At 41.1% G+C, this 19,350-nt stretch overlaps 2 protein-coding genes across 2 annotated transcripts in view; one reads left to right on the top strand and one right to left on the bottom strand.

Moving 5' to 3' along the window:
* Positions 1-7,371, bottom strand: part of PRMT7 (protein arginine methyltransferase 7) — a 40,676-nt gene extending 33,305 nt beyond the window's left edge. The window contains exons 1-4 of the mRNA XM_070952675.1: positions 7,342-7,371; positions 4,237-4,411; positions 3,378-3,414; positions 2,680-2,829 (exon numbers count right to left, since the gene is read on the bottom strand). Coding sequence (XP_070808776.1) covers positions 2,680-2,829; positions 3,378-3,414; positions 4,237-4,331 — 282 coding nt within the window. The 5' untranslated portion in view covers positions 4,332-4,411; positions 7,342-7,371. The remainder of the gene's footprint in view (positions 1-2,679; positions 2,830-3,377; positions 3,415-4,236; positions 4,412-7,341) is intronic.
* Positions 7,372-10,579: 3,208 nt separating this feature from the next.
* SLC7A6OS (solute carrier family 7 member 6 opposite strand) lies at positions 10,580-19,064 on the top strand. The gene is made up of 5 exons (XM_070952848.1): positions 10,580-10,813; positions 13,921-14,274; positions 16,469-16,669; positions 17,345-17,453; positions 18,326-19,064. Exons 1-5 carry the CDS (start codon positions 10,580-10,582, stop codon positions 18,454-18,456), a joined length of 1,029 nt encoding a protein of 342 aa, XP_070808949.1. The 3' UTR covers positions 18,457-19,064.
* Positions 19,065-19,350: the final 286 nt, after the last annotated feature.

Genomic DNA, 19,350 nt, shown 5'->3' with positions numbered 1-19,350 from the left:
CCTGAGCAGTCAAAAACAAGGCAAATTATAACAACTTAGCAAAGTGTTCTGACTTTGTATTCTCAAGGCCACAAAGCTTCTGTTTATATTAAAACATGCATCTAATTAATGAATGAATCCTGACAAAAATGAAATGCCTGCCACATTCCAAGCTGTCAAAATTGCTTTCTTTCCTGCCAAAATGTAAATGCGAAATTAAAAGTTGAGGAACACAGATGGCTAAAGATCACTGCCGGCCAAAAAGTCTTTCATTAGTCAATGGTTTAATATAAAAACTAACCCAACCTAACTTTGTCCCTATCTCCTCAAAATACAAAATTTCCTACCTAATCAGAGCCTTATTGTTATTTCAGAGTCAACAAAACACAGGGGTTTTCTTGGAAGCTACCCAAGCAGAAACTAAGTGTCTGCATGCTAATAGGCAGCCTCTAAAGTGAGAAAACAATTTGTACAGTTTCAGGCATCTGCGGACAAATCCACTTTTTGAAACTCTATAGTTTTTTTTATATAAAGAAGGAAGAAATTGGTATTCCACAACACACACCTATTATAAAGTTTACAATCCATTCTCTTGGATGCAAATACAGATTTCTTACACATACAAATATGTCTTTGTTAACTTACAAGACAAAGCAAGCTCTGCATAGGAGGTTGAGCTAAATACATGCGATTATCAGCTGTAAAAACCGAGGATCTTTTGAGATACTGAAGTTCACGCACAAAAAGTCTTAATTTATAGATAGTCTCTGATCCCATTGTGCAAACTTTGGCATAAAAACCCTGGCATGGATTTTGTAAAAGAAATTATGCATACCTTTGGATAAAGATCGCTCGAGAAAATATTTGGAAAAAGTGCTTTCTATTTTTAACCCCTCTATCTCCTTAGTTAAGGAGTTTATCTCCTTAAGTAGTTGCTCTCCTGCTTAAAAATGGGTCCTTATGTGACATCTTCCCTCTGGGCAATGGTAAGGGATGCAAGTTACCGTGTTTCCCCGAAAATAAGACCCCGTCTTCTATTTTTTTGAACCCCAAAATAAGCGCTTGGCCTTATTTTCAGGGAGGTCTTGTTATTTTGGGGAGCGTGGAGCAAGATGGGGCTTCTCTTGCCGTCTTATCTGATTTCCAGCTCTGCATTTAAATATTTTCGGGGAGGGCTTATTTTTGGGGGAAGGCTTATTTTAGCACATGCGCTCAAAAGCCCTATTGGGCTTATTATCAGGGGATGTCTTATTTTCGGGGAAACAGGGTAGGTGAAATGCTTAAATCAACTTCTCGAAAATAAAATAACTGAACCTATTGGTGGCACAGTGGTTAGAATGCAGTGTTGCAAGCTGACTCTGCCCACTGTGAGCAGTTTGATCATGACTGGCTCAAGGTTGACTCAGCCTTCCATCCTTCCGAGGTTGGTAAAATGATTGTTTGGGGCAAGAGGCTGATGCTGTAAACTGCTTAGAGAGTGTTGTAAAGCACTATGAAGCAATATATAAGTCTAAGTGTTATTGTTATTATTATTTTAAAATAGGAGCAGTAAGCAAAGCAGAATGAGATCTTTGAAAAACCTGGGGCTTAGCCATCCAATGGAACCACCAGATTATTATTTTTAAAGAATAAGGAATTATTATTGCATGACTAGAAAGTAATCTTTTTTTTTTAAACAGAGTTGGAAGGAACCTTGTAGGTCATCAACCCCCCATCAAGCAGGTGACCTTACACCAAAGAAACTAGAAGCTACAACAGCTTTCACTATCCTACATATTTCTTTTATATCCTGATTGGCAAGAGCTCCTGAACAGTAGGTCTTTCACATCTAACTGCAGAGACTCTCCAACACTGTCTCCTCTTTACTGTTTGCAAAGGTAGCATATTTGATGAATCACTTTTTTCAGACTATAATGTGATTCTCTTTCTTCAAAAGTTGGTATACATGCATGGCACAACATTCTGCCTTTCAAGTTTGAAAATCAATTCACATCCGAAGTGAGAACTGCCCTAGTCAAGGACTTCAAGAAAATAAATTAAAATGCTGGAATTCACAAAGAATGCTCTGGAGAAGAGAGCATTAAGAAAGCATCTTCAGGACCTTGGAGAGCTCAAAGTTATAGATTGGGTATTTCAGCATCTGTTGGAATCAGCTGGGTTTTTTTGAAAGCTGTCAGGAACAGTAGATGATTTTAGCTTAGTCCTTTCCGGCTACATTATTTACATATATTTATACACACATACATACTACCATTGGACTAGAAAAAATGTCATTAAATTGTCATTAATCGCGGAGTGCGATAGTTCAGAAGATGATGCTCCTATACAGATAGTCTCGTTTTATGACTATCAACTAATGGAAAGGCTACAATCTGAGGCTTGAATGGCAGGGAGAGGGGGGGGAGAGAGAGAGAGAGAATTAGAGTTAAGAGTTCAACATGCTCAGAATTTGCAGGGGTTTTGCTCAACATGGCAAACATGGCAAAGTATTCTCAAGCACTATACTAGCAACAATAAAGCAGGGATGTGAACTCAGTTAACAATCATACTTAAAAAACATTCTGGAATATGGAATAGAACCTTTCTGAACTTAATATGGAACAGGATAGAACATTTTTTTTTCATTCACAGACTCAAGAACTGTCTCCTACTCAATTGATCCGCATGTGTTACTCACAGACAAGGGAAAAAGATGCTCACCTCAATGCCATAGCAGAAGTCAGCCCCTGCTGTCACTGCCATCATGGACAAGAGTCCAGTGCCAGTCCCAATGTCCAGGACAATGGCTTTTTCCCCTCTCTCTTTCACTCTGCTAACTGCAGCACGAATACCTTGAAAATACTTGGTGTTCTGTTAAAACAAAGAAGGAGCCATTTTATTTCACTGTATTCCTATTTCTTAGGCCTGGACAAATGTACCCTACCACCAGGGTTTTGGGATCTGTGAGCATTTGCAAAACAATGGATTAAAACAGGGGTGGGCAACTGTGGCCCTTTTACAACCTGTGGACTTCAACTCCCAGAATTCTTGAGACAGCTTGTCTCAGAAATTCTGGGAGTTGAAGTCCACAGGTTGTAAAAGGGCCACAGTTGCCCACCCCTGGATTAAAAGGTAAACTTTCTGAAAGATGCTCTGTATAATTCTAGATGTGGCTGTACCAGGCCTACAGCACAAAAACTACCCCAAAACATTTGAAATTCAAAGTTACTAATAACTGCAAATAAAAATAAGGCAAAAAACAAATACTCAATACTTTTTTATTAGAAATTATAAATGTCATCTAGACAATTTGTTTTTTTTGCCTCACAATTTAAGGCACTACAGAGTGGGAGTTCATGGAGCTACATAAGGAATTTCAACACCTAATAAAACATGGCTAAAACGAATAAATAACTTACTCGGTCCTTGTCATTCAACATGTCTGCATAGCAGGACCTGTAAATAAAATTCAGTTTTCAGATCAAACACAGTACAGAATCAGAAAGTTGCCAAGGAGTGCCAACATTAACAGAAAAGAGCTAAATAAATGACAGGATGAACAATTCCTATTATGGCATATATATGAATGCGCCGATTATGAATGCACAATGATTACACTGCTATTTATAAAAGGACAGGGGAAAATATCACATTTATGCACAGAATCCTGTGTAGTAGTGCACAGGAAATGGTACTCGTACTCAAAAAGGAAGCAAAATTGGATCAAAATCAAGAGTGGGAGAGGATGTACCCTTAGATAACCTGCTTCAGAGTTAGGAGGCCTCAACAAGCACTCTGAATTGCACCTACAAGAAAACTAGTAACTCATACGGTTCCCAAACAGGGGATCACCCACTATCATTCAGATGTACCCATCACTGTCTCTAGAGCAGGGATCTCAAACCTTGGCAACTTTAAGACTTGTGGACTTCAACTCCCAGAGTTCCTCAGCCAGCAAAGCTGGCTCTTTAAAAGAGGCTTTTAAAAGCATTTTTTTAATAACCTCTTTGGCCGAAGAGGTTGTAGAAAAAATATTTTTAAAAGAAAAAAAAAAGCCTCTGATGATCAGGCAACTTAGCTGGGATCGTCAGAGGCTTTTAAAAGCATTTTTTTTTACAACCTCTTCAGCCAAAGAAGTTGTAGAAAAAATGGTTTTAAAAGTAAAAAAAAAAAAAAAAGTTGGCCACGCCCACCCAGTCACATTACCCCCACCACAACCAAGCCACGCCCACAGAACCGGTAGTAACAAAATTTTACATTTCACCACTGGCCACAGACCTTGCTATTTCCTGGTGGTAATCATAATTCTCGTCTTCCTCTAACCACTCCATGGCTCCAGTAGTCGGATTGGCTCTTCCACAGAAAACCTTCATCACCGTCTGTCTTGTTTTGTTATTTGTGAGAAAAGTTCTGTTTAACGCAACATCCTATCTTTGGACACATAAGCTCAAACCTATTGCAACAGAAAAGAAAGTGCAGTTTAGCAAATGATGTGACCAGCGTAGTGCCCTTGTCACGTCATAACAAAGCCTTGCTAATCTTGAGATGAGATTTAGCCCAAGAACGGAAAAGAATGATCCGGCAGCCACATATACACGTATATGGTGGGGCTACCTTTTACAGGTACCTTTTGCCTCGACTTACAACAGTCCATTTAGCGGCTGTTGGAAGTTACAGCGGCACTGGAAAAAGTCATATGATGTTCTGTCCCCAACCCCACGCACACACACCAACAGACGTTCAGGAGTTAAAGACCAAACCAGCCGGCAAAATCCTTTTCCTTATGATAACGGAACTTGGCAACAACCTAGTGGCTGCCTGCCAAGAGTTTATTATTTACGAAGAGGAGAGATAACTTCTCCCCACTCCTGATACATCAAAAGAAACAGCTCAATAATTACGGAGTCAATCAAGTCCAGAGATAATCCAGCAAAAGTCCGGCAATGCAGAATGGCGTGGAAGCTTTCAGCTTTGTTCGTCACAAGGTTTGACTGGCCACCACGCTCCCTTTTATATCCTGTGGGGTGTGGTCCAGTGACTCAGCCTAATCTCGGGCCCGCCCTTTTTTCTGTTGCGCGCGCTTATCTCTGCAACGCTGGCGTGGATCCAGCCAAGACTCATTACCCTCATCACTGTCCATCTGTGGCTGCATGGACGTACTTGGCGCTGGCCCTATCTCTTACTCTTTGGCGGACACCGAAGGCACTGCCAGAGAGGAGGGTCCTGGAGAGGGAGGCCTTGCCAACTCCTCCCCTTCACTCTCGGAGTCCTCTTCTGCCGATGACACAGGCTCCGGTAACGGAGCCACAACACATATGACCATTTTTCACATGACCATTGTGGCATCCCCATGGTCACGGGATCACGAATGATGCATCTTAAACACATGAAATGGGCGGCTATATCAATTTGATAAATGAATAAAAAAGAAAACAAAACTTGGGTCGATTTGATCATCAGACAGAAATCCCCTCCCCTGGAACACAGATAGTCCTCAACGTACGATCATAAGTGAGACCAATTTGTTGCTAAGTGAGACACTTGTTGAGTTTTGCCCCATTTGACAACTTTTCTTGCCACAGTTGTTAATTGAGTCATTGCAGTTGTTAAATTAATAAACGGGTCGTTAAGTGAATCTGACTTCCCCCGTTGACTTTGCTTGTCAAAAGCTCACAAAAGGGGATTGCGTGATTCCAGGTGACCCTGCAGCCATCATAAATATGAACCAGTTGCCAAGCATCCAAATCTTGGTCATGTGACCATGAGGAGGCTGCAATGGTCATAAGTGTGACAAATGGTCATAAGTCACTTTTGTCAGTGACGTTGTAACTTCGAATGGTCACTAAATGAACTGTTGTAAGTCAAGGACAATCTGTATTTGTTTATTTAATATCCTATTCCAGTGATGGCGAACCTTTTTACCATCGCGTGCCAGGAGCAGTGGGGGGGAGGGGGGGAGATTGCATATGCACCCCACCCCTGTGCATGTGCGCACAATCCCCCCTCTGCCCCACTCCTGGCACGCGATGGCCCGTTTTTCTCTCTCTCCAAGCTCCAGAGCCTTTCTAGGAGCTTGGGGAGGGCGAACACCCCCCCCCACGGCCCTCCGGAGACAGGAAATGTATACACACACACACACACACACATACACACACATTGGGAGACTTAGTCTCCCAATGGGCAGCAGAGTGTTTGCTGGCTGCCAGGAAAAAAAACAGCCTAGAAACGAGTGGATTGGGATTTCACTGAACTAGGGCTGCATAAAAATCTTGGTTTACGTAGGAAGAACCTGGCTAAAGAGAAATACATATATACATATATATACACACACATACATATATACATACATACATACATATATATATATACACACACACACACACATATATATACATATATACACATACATACATTCATATATATAAACATATATACATATATACACATACATATGTCTTCTCAAGTTTTCGCGGGTGTGTGTATGTAAAAAGTTAAAATCTCGGATGTTTTACATACATACATACATACATATATATATACATACATATACACATACATATATACAGACATACATTCATATATATAAACATGCATACATATAAACATACATATATATCTATATATATACATATACATATACATACATATATATATATACATACATACATTCATATATATAAACATATATACACACATACATTCATATATATATATATAAACATACATAAACATACACACATATCTACATATATATACACATACATATACATACATACATATATACATACATACATATACATAGATACACACATATATAAAAACATATACATACATTCATATATATATATATATAAACGTACATAGATATAAACATACATATCTACATATATATGCACATACATATACATACATACATATATACATACATACATATACATAGATACATACATATATAAAAACATATACATACATACATATAAACATACATATCTACATATATATACACATACATATACATACATACATATATATACGTACATACACACACACACATCAGAGAAACCAAACTTTACAGGTTCGGTAGTTTCATTTCAGCTCGTTTGAGGGTGAGGAACTCTGCCCATGCCCATGAACCCTGTTTTCCTGGGTCAGGGAGGGAACCTGACGAATGAACTCCACACATGCTCAGAGGCACGGGGGGGGCGGGGTAAGCAACAGTGGGGCAGGCGTACCGAGCTTCCTCCTCATCCCCTGGGGAACCGAAACCGTTAACTGCCCTGCCCGGGGCGGGGGGGGGAGAAGGGGGAGTAACATTTCCCACGGGGGACACCCCCCCTCCCACTCGTCCGACCCACGAGCTCAACCGGCCGCGCTTCGACTCACCGGGCGCCGCCATCTTCCCAGGATGCAACGCGCGGAGCTTCCTTTCCCTGGTTGGGAGACCAATCTCCTGGAGAGTTGTGGGACCAAAGAGGTGCGGAACGACACCATTCCAGTCACACTTCCGGTTAGAGGTGGACCTCTGTCCAAGCAGGGCAAGAGGAGTGGAAATCGTGGCACAGTGGCCTTCCTGTTGTTGCTGATGCTCTGGAAGGGAAGGGGATCGTCAGCATCCCTTCAAGTACAGAGATTTAGAAATCGGCTTAAAGCCGGAGAATAAAGTACAGGAGTCTGGTTGCAAAGAATAACAGAATAACAGAGTTGGAAGGGGAACAATAACTTTACAAGAATATAGTACGATTGACTTGTGGGGCGGCCGCGATAAGCAAGCAAGCAAGCAAGCAAGCAAGCAATAAATTAAATTAAAATAAAATAAAATAAAATAAAATAAAATAAAATAAAATAAAATAAAATAAAATAAAATAAAATAAAATAAATGGTGCAGTAAGGATTGTGTGTTTGTTAGTAGGATTCACTGGGTAAAGGATTTTCTTTTCTTTTTTTCCCCCTGTCTTTCACTGTGAGTTGTATTGGGTTGGGGGGGGTGCACAAAGGGATGCTCAGCCAATCTCATTGTACACAGGTTGTACTCTTGACAATCAAGGTTAGAATTGAATTGAATTGAGTTGAGTTGAATTGAATTGAATTGAATTGACCCTGGAGGTCTTCTAGTTCAGGGGTCACCAACCTTTCAGACCTCAGGGACCACTAAATTCATAATTTTAAATCCCATGGACCACTAACTGGCGCCTGGAGGCTCAGCACGCTGAGATGGTCAGCCAGTTCCAGGCCATGATGCAAACCCACTGGAACAAGGTCCTCCAGCTCTTCGCCACCAGCGGCGCTTCCCTCCAGCCTTCGCCCAAAGCCCCGCACCAGGAGGCTGAAGCAAACCCGAAGTCAAAATTTTTGCCCCGCTTTTGACCCTCACAAAAAGACCCCAAAGGGGGAGAATCTCTGCAACAACACAAACGTTCATTGCATGTATCCAGCCCAGGGGCCGTAGTTTGAGGACCCCTGATTTAGTTTGCAAATAATTTCTCTGCGGACCACCAAAATTTTCTCGCGGACCACCAGTTGGAGACCGCTGTTCTAATTCAACCCCTCTGCTCAGGCAGGAAGCCCTATAGTACCATTTCAGACAAATTAGTTATCCAATCTCTTCTTAAAAGCTTCCAGTGATAGAGCACCCACATTTCTGAAGTCAAACTGTCAGGGTGGATTTGATTTAAATCGAGTCGATTTAAATCATGATTTAAATCACTAGTAAAAAGACTTGATTTAAATCAACTCGATTTAAATCATAATTTTTAAAGAGCAACTGTCATCTCTGCTACTCCTTTGACCCACTGTTGACTCACCGATAGTCCCAGTGTTGCAGAATATACAGCCTCATGCGACATAACTCAGCTCCATTTCAGGCTGAATAAACTAAATTATTTATGTATCTTAAATAGAAAACTATCTTACGATAGATTTTTACCCCAAAAGTTTTTTATTAAAATAAATTCAATAAAAAAAAATCCGATTTAAATCAAAAAAATCCAATTTAAATAAAAAAAATCTGATTTTTTTGATTTTTTTTTAAAAAATCATTGATTTTTATCCACCCTGCAAGCTGTCCCACTGATGGATTGTTCTCACTGTCATGAAATTTCTCCTTAGTTCTACGTTGCTTCTCTCCTTGATTAGTTTCCATTTAAGTTGCTTCTTGCCCTGCTTTAGGATCCTTTGGAGAATAGGTTGACCCCCTCTTCTTTGTGACAGCCCCTAAAAGTTCTCATCGCCTTCTTCTGGAATGCTTTTCAGCTTTTCCTTCTCGTCTTCAGTGCTGGGATTTTCTGCTGGTCTCCCTTTTACTAACCAGAACTGATCCTGCTTGGCTTCCAAGGGTAGACAAAAAGGGGCCAACAGGTTTTTTGTTTTGTTTTGTTTTGTTTCTTCATAACTGATAAGGGTTATTATTATTTTTTATTTTTCTTGTTAACTGCATCAAAGTCCTTCAAGAAGGCAGGGCAAAGCCCTGTTGAAATTAATAATATTGAAATTATTTTATTAATTAATTAATTAATTTTATTAATTATATTTTATTGTAATAATTTTTATATAATTGATATATATATACACACTGCTCAAAAAAATAAAGGGAACACAAGGAGAAGAGATCCGAGATCTGAATGAATGATATAGCCTTATTAAATACTTTGTCCGTTACATGCAGTAGTTTTGTGTTCCCTTTAGTTGTTTGAGCAGTGTATAAACTACTGTACGTAAAGAACAAAGTATTTCATAAGGCTATTTCATTCATTCAGATCTCGGATGTCTTCTGCTTGTGTTCCCTTTATTTTTTTTGAGCAGTGTATATTCCATTCCTCAACCATCCAGTCAGAGATGAAAAAGCTTCTTGGATGAGAAGCGAAACGTCTTCAAAAGAGAAAAAAAAACCAAGAAGGTCCAGTTGCCTCCTGAAAAAAGCACCTTTTGGGACAACCACGACCTGGATGACTGAGAATCTCTACAGACTTTTAGGAGGACTGACGTTTGCAATGCTGGGATTTCCTTGTGGTGTCCCATCCAAGTTCTTAGAGTGATCTTAGTTCTTAACAGATCTTTAATATACACTGCTCAAAAAAAAATAAAGGGAACACAAGCAGAAGAGATCCGAGATCTGAATGAATGAAATAGCCTTATGAAATACTTTGTTCGTTACATGCAGTAGTTTTGTGTTCCCTTTAGTTGTTTGAGCAGTGTATAAAACTACTGTATGTAACGAACAAAGTATTTAATAAGGCTATTTCATCCATTCAGATCTCGGATCTCTTCTGCTTGTGTTCCCTTTATTTTTTTGAGCAGTATGTGTATGTATGTAGATAGATAGATAGATAGAGATAGATAGATAGATAGATAGATAGATAGATAGATAGATAGATAGAGAAATAGAGATAGATATATATAAAAAATTGTTATTAATTATTTATTTATTAAGTTGAATATTATTTATTAAGTTGACATTTATCATATTTAAAACTATCGTTTCCCTGGGAAGAACCGGATATCGTGCTAAGGAATCCATTTAGACCTCAGCCCCTTCGAGGAAACGGCGATGGCGTCATCAAAAGGGGCCGCGGAGCTGCGAATAACGCGAGGGACATGGCCGGGAGGCGAGGCGAGAGAAATTCCCATGGTCCCTTGCGCGCCAGAGCGGCCTAGTCCGGTTGCCATGGAGACAGCTGCCGTGCTGCGCGTGAAGAGAAAGCGCGGAGGGTCTTTGCCGGCCGAAGCGCTGGTCCTTGCCTGCAAGCGCTTCCGAAGGGAGGGTGGGGCTGCCGCCGAGGCCTCCTCCTCCTCCTCCTCGCCCGGAGAGGGCGAGGTGGAGAAGACTCTCTTCAAGTTGGTAGCCACCGTAAACTCGGAGGTGAGGCTTCGTGTGTGTTTTGGCTGGGATCGTTAAATTAAATTATCCATTTAATTATCGTTAGTTAATACGCGATGTGTTTAAGCGCGCCTGGCTGGGGGATTCTGGGAGTTGGAAGTCCACAGCATCTTCAAAGGTCGAAGGTTAACAGATTAACAGAGTTGGAAGGGACCTTGGAGGTCATCTAGTCCAACCCCCCCCCAGCCCAAGCAGGAGCCCCTGCACCATTTCTGACAGAGGGCAGTCCAGTCTCTTCTGGAAAGCTTCCAGTGATGAAGCTCCCACAACGTCTGAATTACAGAACATTGATCTAAACACAGGTAGTCCTCAGTTTACAACGGTTCATTTAGTGACCATTCGAACTTTCCACGGCACTGGAAAAAAGTGACTTCCGGATGACCGTTTTTTTTCCACATTTGCGACCGTTGCAGCATTTCCCCCATGGTCACGTGATCCAAATTCTCACATTTATGACGGTTGCAGCGTCATTGGATCCCCTTTTGTGTCCTCCTGATAAGCAAAAGTCAAGGGGGGGAGGGGAAGCCAGATTCACTTAACAACGCTGTTATTAATTCAACAACTGCAATGATTCACTTAACAAAGGTGGCAAGAAAGGTGGTTAAAAAGGGGGGGGGCAAAGCTCGCTTCACAAATTTCTCCGCGGCATAAATTTTGGGCTCAATGGTGGGTCATAAATCGAGGACTAATCTTGTACTGTGAACAGTTTTGATTCTTGTAATTTTTCACTGGGCGAAACGGTGCATCGTAGGGTAACAATTTTGGAACCAAAGGGACCTCAAATGGATGAACTTACAGAATGTGTCCAAAATCTGGGACCTATGACTCCGCTGGAATTGACATTTTGCAAATTGTGTAAAACAAGTGTATCATCATCCTCTTTTAACGACCCCATAATCCTTTGCAGGGTGGAGTCTGGGCAACTGAATGGAGCCGAGTGTTTACGGGCCTATCGCCAATGCGGAGGGTGTTTTTTTTTTTTTCAGCAGATATATTCTCAGCGTGCCCAGAGAGAGAAATATCTGCCTCTCCCTAGTATAAAACAGTGTATGACATAAACATCACCATAAAGCAGGGTGTGACATAATACAAAATGTCATAAAAGATCTCTTGTGCTGTTGTTTGGCTGCAATATAAATTTCAACACGGGCTACTTCCAAGGAAGATTAACATCTCTGGATGTATCTCAACTTCTCCAGTGAAGGAAGGACATCAGGAGTTCTATCATTGTTAAAAGGAAATATTGCTGAATGCATTTCTGCACCTGAGGGCAGGATAAGAGGCAACGGATGGAAGATTATCAAAGAGAGATCCAACCTAGAACTAAGGAGAAACTTCCTGACTGTGAGGACAATTAATCAATAGAACGTCTTGCCTCAGTCTAGAAATTGTGGGTGCTCCATCACTGGAGGTTTATAAGGAGAGATTGGACAACCATTTGTCTGAAATGTTAAAGAGTTTCCTGCTTGGGCAGAGGGTTGGATTAGAAGACCTCCAAGGTCCCTTCTAACCCAATTATTCTATGTTCTATGCTGGTTTTGCACAAAGTTGGACTGTGGAGCATCCTGTCCCATTTGGGGGGGAAGGTCATTAGAGTATCTTGGACTGCATTTAAACATCCTGCTTTGTTTTAGGGCAAAAAGTAGGTTTGGTGCACCAAATATATTGTAGATTAGAACATTCAGATCCAGAATGTTCTTGTTCTGACCTAGGCTTCCTGAGACAGTAAAAAGCACACGATTAGTCCCAAAAACCCTCTTTTTATTTTAACGGCTGTGAATTATGCTCATTCACAACCCCTAATGAGTCACAAATAGTTTGTAAAGAGGCCGACAGAAGTCTGCCTCAGTCCTTGGGGATAAGGCTGATAAGCACCCACCTTTATCTCTCTTGACACGCTGCCAAAGACCTAATTGGCAATTAGCTTTACAAAGCCACACGGAACACAGAGTCAAAACGGAGCTTCAGAATTTAAACCGACCAGAATGAACAAAGTTGCTTCCTGCAAAGGCTCATGTGCCTTTGCTCCTCCTTTATGGCTTATGGGAGGGGCCAATCATCTCCAAGCCCTACTCCTGAATCTTCCCTTCTGTTTTAACTGTTCTTGCCTTCTGGCAACTCTGCACATGCGCACACTAGGAACAGGCTCCCCCTGTTCCTCTGCCTCACTGAGGTCCGACTCTGGAGGCAGCACATAACTCCCAGATGGCCTTGGCCCCATCTCTGCCTCTGACGTAGAGCCCTCGTCCAAGCCTTCCCCAGACTCCAGGACTGGCCCATGTTCCTCCCCAACTTCCTCACTGTCCAACTCTGCTGCCAGCTCTCCTGGCCGCAGGCGGGCCACAACAGTTCTCAGCAACCTGCAAGGATCTTGCCCTGGGACACCTGCCCCATTCCAAATACACATACCGTATTTTGTGGAATATAAGACGCACCTACCTTTTTTGGTGAGGAAAAGAAGAAATCTCCCTCTGCCTCTGAGCAATTTTGCCTAGTTGCAGCAAACAGCCTGCTTTACTTTCATTTTCGTTTTCAGCATAGCTTGATTAGTACAAGGAGAAAAAAAAATCTGCTCCAGCAATTTACCTCTTTACAGCAAGCAGCAGAGCCTGCGCAAAACAGCCGAGAGCAAATCAGCTGAGAGTCGAGAGACCAATCCAATCAATTTGTGCTAATTAGACTGTGCTGAAGCTGAAAGGAGCTGTTTCTTTTTTGCTGTTTGCTGCAAGGAGGTAAGTGCTGGGAGGCAGAGGCCAAAGGGTGGGGGCCAGTGGGTGGGCGGGGCTACATTCGGTGTATAAGACGCACCTAAATTTTCACTCCCTTTTGGGGGGGGAGGTGTGTCTTATACTCCAAAAAATACGGTATTTTGCACATCCTGGAATTATGTGTCAAGATTTAATATATTTTTTTTATTTTGAATAGATGTATTTTTCTATTGGAAAACCCTAAAGGGGAGAAAGAGGAGAGGTTATGCTGAGTGGGGGAATTCTGTGAATTGAAGTCCGCACACCTGTAAATCGGCCAGGTTGAGAGAAACACTGCTGTGATCCCAGGTGCTAATTGAACTTCTTTAAAATGTCTTTCAGGCCGAACCTGTTGACAAATACATACAAGAAGCTTTTACCCAACAGAAAGGGGGCCAGATCCTGCGACCTGCTCTAGGGAGCGCTCAAAGAATAATTCAGGATCTTCGTTCTTCAAAGCAAGCCAAAAGGCAGGAAAGCCGCTACCGCCTGATCACTAGCCTCCGCCCAAATATCAGCGATGGAGGAAATGCTGCTCTCCGAGCAAATGAGAAAGGATCTGATGAAAAGAAACAGTCTTCCATGTCTGAGAAAGACAAAAATGACGGCACCTCAGGCTGCTGTAGAGACTTTCAGTTCTTTGATATTATACAGGAGGAGGAGGTGGAAAGTGAGACACCTGCTTCCCATTTACAGGTTAGTACTAAGTCACGGACCATCAAAAACCTGTAATAAAATGGGACTAGAGCCAGTGATGCAAACAGAGTGACACGATCCCAACCACAAGCTGCCCCATAATGTATCTTAGGTTTAGAATAATGTTTTTCACTAGGGCCTCTTCAGGGGTGTTAATGTCCATTCCCAGGGCTTTTTTTTTTTTTTAAATTTGATTTATATGCCGCCCTTCTCCGGAGACTCAGGGCGGCTTTTAGGTCCCTTTTGCAGATATCCTTATATCGCAGCTGTGGTCTCCCTCTGAGGGGCTGCACTAATTCTCCAGACAGGAGATCTTTCGGAATCCGACCATCAGCCATTCTCACGACATGCCCCAGCCAGCGTAGACGTCACTGTTTCAATAGTGTATATATGCTAGAAATTCCAGTGGACCGATAACAAAATCGGGTTAGGGATTCCATTGTTTTATATATGCATGTATGTATTCTATTCCTTCCTTTCTGTTTGTTTATGCCTTCTTAAACATTTTAAAGTTATTCCATTACTTTAAAATGTATTAATGTATTAATAATATTTTAAGTGTTCCTTTAATTGCATTCTATTTTAACTGCATTTGATAAGCTTTCCTGAGCTGTTCAGGGAGTGGATACTATACAAATATTATCAATGAATAATATGGTTTGTTTGGTTTGTTTGGCTCCATTGTGAATCCGGCTGTTACAAAAGTCACAGGTAATATTTCCCGTAACTGATCGGTAAAAGAGGTTTTCCATAGGTTGTCCACATTTCCAGTCACAACAAGGTCAGACTTTATGGTTTAGAAGCAAGTTCTAAAAACAGCAAGAGTAACCCAGAACAAAGTGCAGGCATTGATTGTATTGCAACACAATCAACTGCCCTTTGAGTTCAGATAGCCCTGGGCTAAAATTCCTTTTGACATTATGCCACCTTTACGATGTGCGGCCTTCCTCCAGCCACAATAGCCTCTTCAGCAACTTGGAAAAGCAAGCAAGGGACAGTTCCACGTTATCTAGAGAGCATCAACATAGGGAAAACCCGGCTAAAATTCTGCGGTGTCTGTGGACTCATTTCTGTTCATGCGATGACCTCAAGGAGAAAGAAGCTGTTATAATGGTGACATTAATTTAGATGTCGTCCACGACATCTAAATTAATGGCATTTAAACTTTCTAAACCATAGAGTTGGACCCCAATGTGCCTGTTAATTCGGACAAGATGTGGCAACTTTTCATTGATCAATTACTCAAAATGTTACCTCTGTGTTCTGTTTTTTAAAAGGACGATTTACCGAGTGTAATTAAAAGATCAAATACTGTAGTTAGTGGACACCTGATTGTTGGTCCTTAAAATTATGTGCTTCCAGCCTTACATGTCACTAAATAATAGCAGTCAAATAGAGCAAATAAATTTTATAAAAAGGCTCCTTCTCGGCAAGTTCATATTTGAAAATGACAAAAATATAATAAATATGAGATCAAAAAATCAAGTAATACAAGGATTGCAGCTTTTGGTATCACAGGTTCCACCCCCACTCTGCTCCCCCCCCCCCCAAATGCTTGTGAATTGCAAACTGTACCTATTTTGGCATTAAATCTAACATTAAAAATGAAGCCTTGTGTTCTCTTGGGTCCTTTTATCAAAATTGGCTTCACTTAACACAAAATGGTAACAAGTGAATTAATTCTTGAGAACTCAGGAGAACATTGAACTTTGTAACTTTTTGTTAAGAGTTTAGGTGACAAGAAAGAAACTGTGTTGCCCAATTAAGCAGCGTTCTATTAAATATTTGCTCATAAATAGGGAAAGAAACAAATAGTTTATTTTTAATGTTGCCTTTTGTCCAACTTAGTTTTAAGTCAAGAAATGTAGTGTACTTTAAACATTCAATATTTAAACACTCTTTTCTGCAATTAAGTGAAAAGGCTAATTTGGAGGAAAGGATTTAATAATTTGGAAACCTTGTATTAACAGGGTTGATGTTGTATGTATGATTCCATATACAGTGTGTGTATATATATGAGAGAGAGAGAGAGAGAGAGAGAGAGAGAGAGAGAGATGGAACAGGAGGGGGAGTTAACAGGCTGAGATATTGGATAAGGTATGCATGCCATTGTGAGTTGACCAAAAATAAAGGCAAGATCACATTCTAATAATAAGTTCTCTATTGGCTAAAAAAAAAATGTAACTCTTAACAGAAGTCACATCCAGATGTGATTCTTTGCAATGCCGTAGAGATGATTCGTGAACGTTTAACAGTATCCGACAACAGTAAAGAAGCAGAGGATGGCTTAAATAAAGAAGAATACGTCTATGATATCTACTGTACAGAAACTGCTGCTCCGGGGTGGATTGAGAACATTCTCTCTGTACAACCTTACACCCAGGAGTTTGACTTGGTAAGTAAATCAAAAATAGCATCTTCTAAAGGGATATCAAACATAGCGAGGCTTGTTTCTTTCCCCCTTGTAAAACGTGCTGTATTTCGTAACTTAGAAGTGATTCAACCTATAACAGTGATGGCGAACCTTTTAGACACCGAATGCCCAAACTGCGCGCGCGTGCTATGCCCAAAGTGAAAGGTGCAAGCGTGCGCATACAGGATGTGTGCATGCATGGACATGTGCACGCATGCGCAGCAGAGACCTGAAGACCGGTGGGAGGCAGGGCATCCCAACATCGGCAGCTCAGCAAAAGGTAAGATCTTTTTCTTTCGTGAGCTTCTGTTTTGTTGTTTGCAGAGAAACAGAAGCTCATGGAAGAAACGCCATGGAGATCTGACCTGGGGTGATGGCACTCGTGCCAGCAGAGGGCTCTGCGTGCCACCTCTGGCACGGGTGCCATAGGTTCGCCATCACGGATCTATAAAATACAAGTGGTTCTTGTATCTCATTGCCTTACAAGCTTAAATTGCATGTTTTTCTCACTCTTAAGCCTCTACCTTCAAGATTACTGATGCTAATTGCTTTCCCCTCATATATCCTATTTTTCATTCGGTCAGGCTGATCCAGGTTAGGTGCTTGCAGTGTGTTTTTTTTTCCTCAGTGACAGTAGAATTGTGTGTTGACATGCAGATGGATGAAGAGCATTTCGCCGAAGAAACCTACGAAGATGAAGATGATGAGAATAACGAGAACAACTGGCGTAATGACTATCCAGATGAAGACGAATTTCTTGACGAAGGTGAAGGCGGTATTTGTCGATAATCATATTTGTACACAGGTAGTCCTTGACTTAGAACTATTTGTTTAGTGACAGTTCGAAGTTACAACTGCACTGAAACAAAGGACTTGCAACCAGTTCTCATTCTTAAAACCACTGCATCATCTCGAGTCACGTTATCAAAATTTGTATGCTTGCCAACCAACAAAGGTGGCAGCATCCTCATCACCTGATCTCCAGCTTCCGGCAAAGAAATTTGAATGAGGGAAGCTCCTTTGTAACATGCCAGAAATGGTAATGTATGGCCCAGTTTTATCTCAGTGGTGTTTTATCTATGGAACAGTCAGTAGGAAAAACTTGAATCATCATCATCATCCTCCTCTTTTAACAACCCCACAATCCCTTGCGGGGTGGAATCTGGGCAACCGAATGGAGCTGAGTGTTTACTGGTCGGATGCCCTTCCTGTCACCAGTGCGGAGTTTCTTTCAGCAGATATATTCTGCATGCCCAGAAAGAGAAATATCTGCCTCTACTTAATATCGAACTCACAGCCTCCTGATTGTGAGGCGAGAACACCATCTCTAGGCCACCGCACCCCTCGAAAGTAGGAAAAACTTGAATCGATCCAAGAAAATCTGTTAAGGGCCCAGGGCATTTGTCCTTTCCCAGTTTTAATTTCTGCCATCAGTCATTCTACGGGAAGGTAAAAAAAAAAAGATCCTTAAAATAAGTGAAACAGTAATAAACTTAATCTTTTAAATTGCTTTGGAGCAAGTAGAAGAAAGGATTTGAGATACCGCGTTAAAGAGATGTCAATAAATAACCAGGAAAAAAAAGACCTCCAAAATCATTCCAGCATCTGGCATCAATGTGCTTTTGTGTTTTCTTCCAGGATCAGAAAAAAACAGCGGGGACACCAGTGATGAAGATTGTGGATATATCAGGCGATCATGGGAGAAGTATGAATCTGAAGTCCTGCAGGAGTTTGAATATGATGGAGTCAAGGAACTGGATTCCGAGTAGCTTGCAGGATCTTTCGTATTCAAGAGACCCCCCCGTGTATGATGTGGCCTTAGCAAATCGTGGCACTGCACTACCCTCGCTTGTCATGCTGTTTTGTCCAGAGCATCTTCAAATCAAGAGAAAGCAGGTTGCCTTAGCGTGCACCGTCTTCTAAAATGAAATGATCCAAGTGACATTTGCCATTTTTGGATCTCAACCATGGCATTTGTGCAAGAAAAGCCTGAAACTGACAGATAGATTAGGCCATTTTGGGATGCCTAAAAAGATCACCTTTACTACAAGATTGGAATTGTTGTTGTTACCTTATTGAAGTAAATAGTTTGTTCTTTTGCAAGTATTGTTGGATCACTGCCTGTAGATAGATCAGTACTTGAAAAGGATTGTTCAGATTGAAAATCTCCGCACCTTAATATTCCTAGTTGCCGCGTATATATAGTTGATAAACGTTACGTAAGAAAAACAGTAATTTATCCCTTTTTTATTGTTGTATACCTTCATTAAGATATCAGCCTTGACATGTCCCTTTAGGAATTAATGATCTATCATTCTTGTTTCTCTTTGCATCCTTTACAAATGTAGTAGCTCAAATATATAGAATTTGAAGTTTGCCTGACCTTGTTTTCCCTGTAGAGGTTCTGTGAAGGAAAATATTCTTTTTCTAGTGTTTCTTGCTTGAGAAGGGGGTTGGACTAGAAGACCTCCAAGATCCCCTCCAATCCTATTATTCTATGTTCTATGAGTTTATCAAATTAGCCAATTAATTCTGAGTGAAGTGCTTAACAGTTCATAGATAAATATCTCTTCCTAATCCACCCCCTTGTACTAATCCTATATGGGGAGAAAATGGAAAACCATAGCTTTTGCTCCATTATACAGAAAAGGGCAATGCCAACA

Source organism: Pituophis catenifer, unplaced genomic scaffold (genome assembly GCF_029215685.1).
Source record: "Pituophis catenifer annectens isolate HBS135680 unplaced genomic scaffold, rPitCat1.0.hap2 SCAF_13, whole genome shotgun sequence".
NCBI lineage: Eukaryota > Metazoa > Chordata > Lepidosauria > Squamata > Colubridae > Pituophis > Pituophis catenifer.
This window is presented reverse-complemented; position numbering and strand designations above follow the sequence as displayed.

What these genes read in the sequence shown, in the direction of transcription:
- SLC7A6OS (XM_070952848.1), top strand. Translation starts at nt 10,580, where the DNA reads ATGGTCCCTTGCGCGCCAGAGCGGCCTAGTCCGGTTGCCATGGAGACA. An exon ending in CACCTGCTTCCCATTTACAG is followed by an intron (nt 14,275 to 16,468) that starts GTTAGTACTAAG and finishes AACTCTTAACAG; the next exon opens with AAGTCACATCCAGATGTGAT. An exon ending in AGACGAATTTCTTGACGAAG is followed by an intron (nt 17,454 to 18,325) that starts GTGAAGGCGGTA and finishes GTTTTCTTCCAG; the next exon opens with GATCAGAAAAAAACAGCGGG.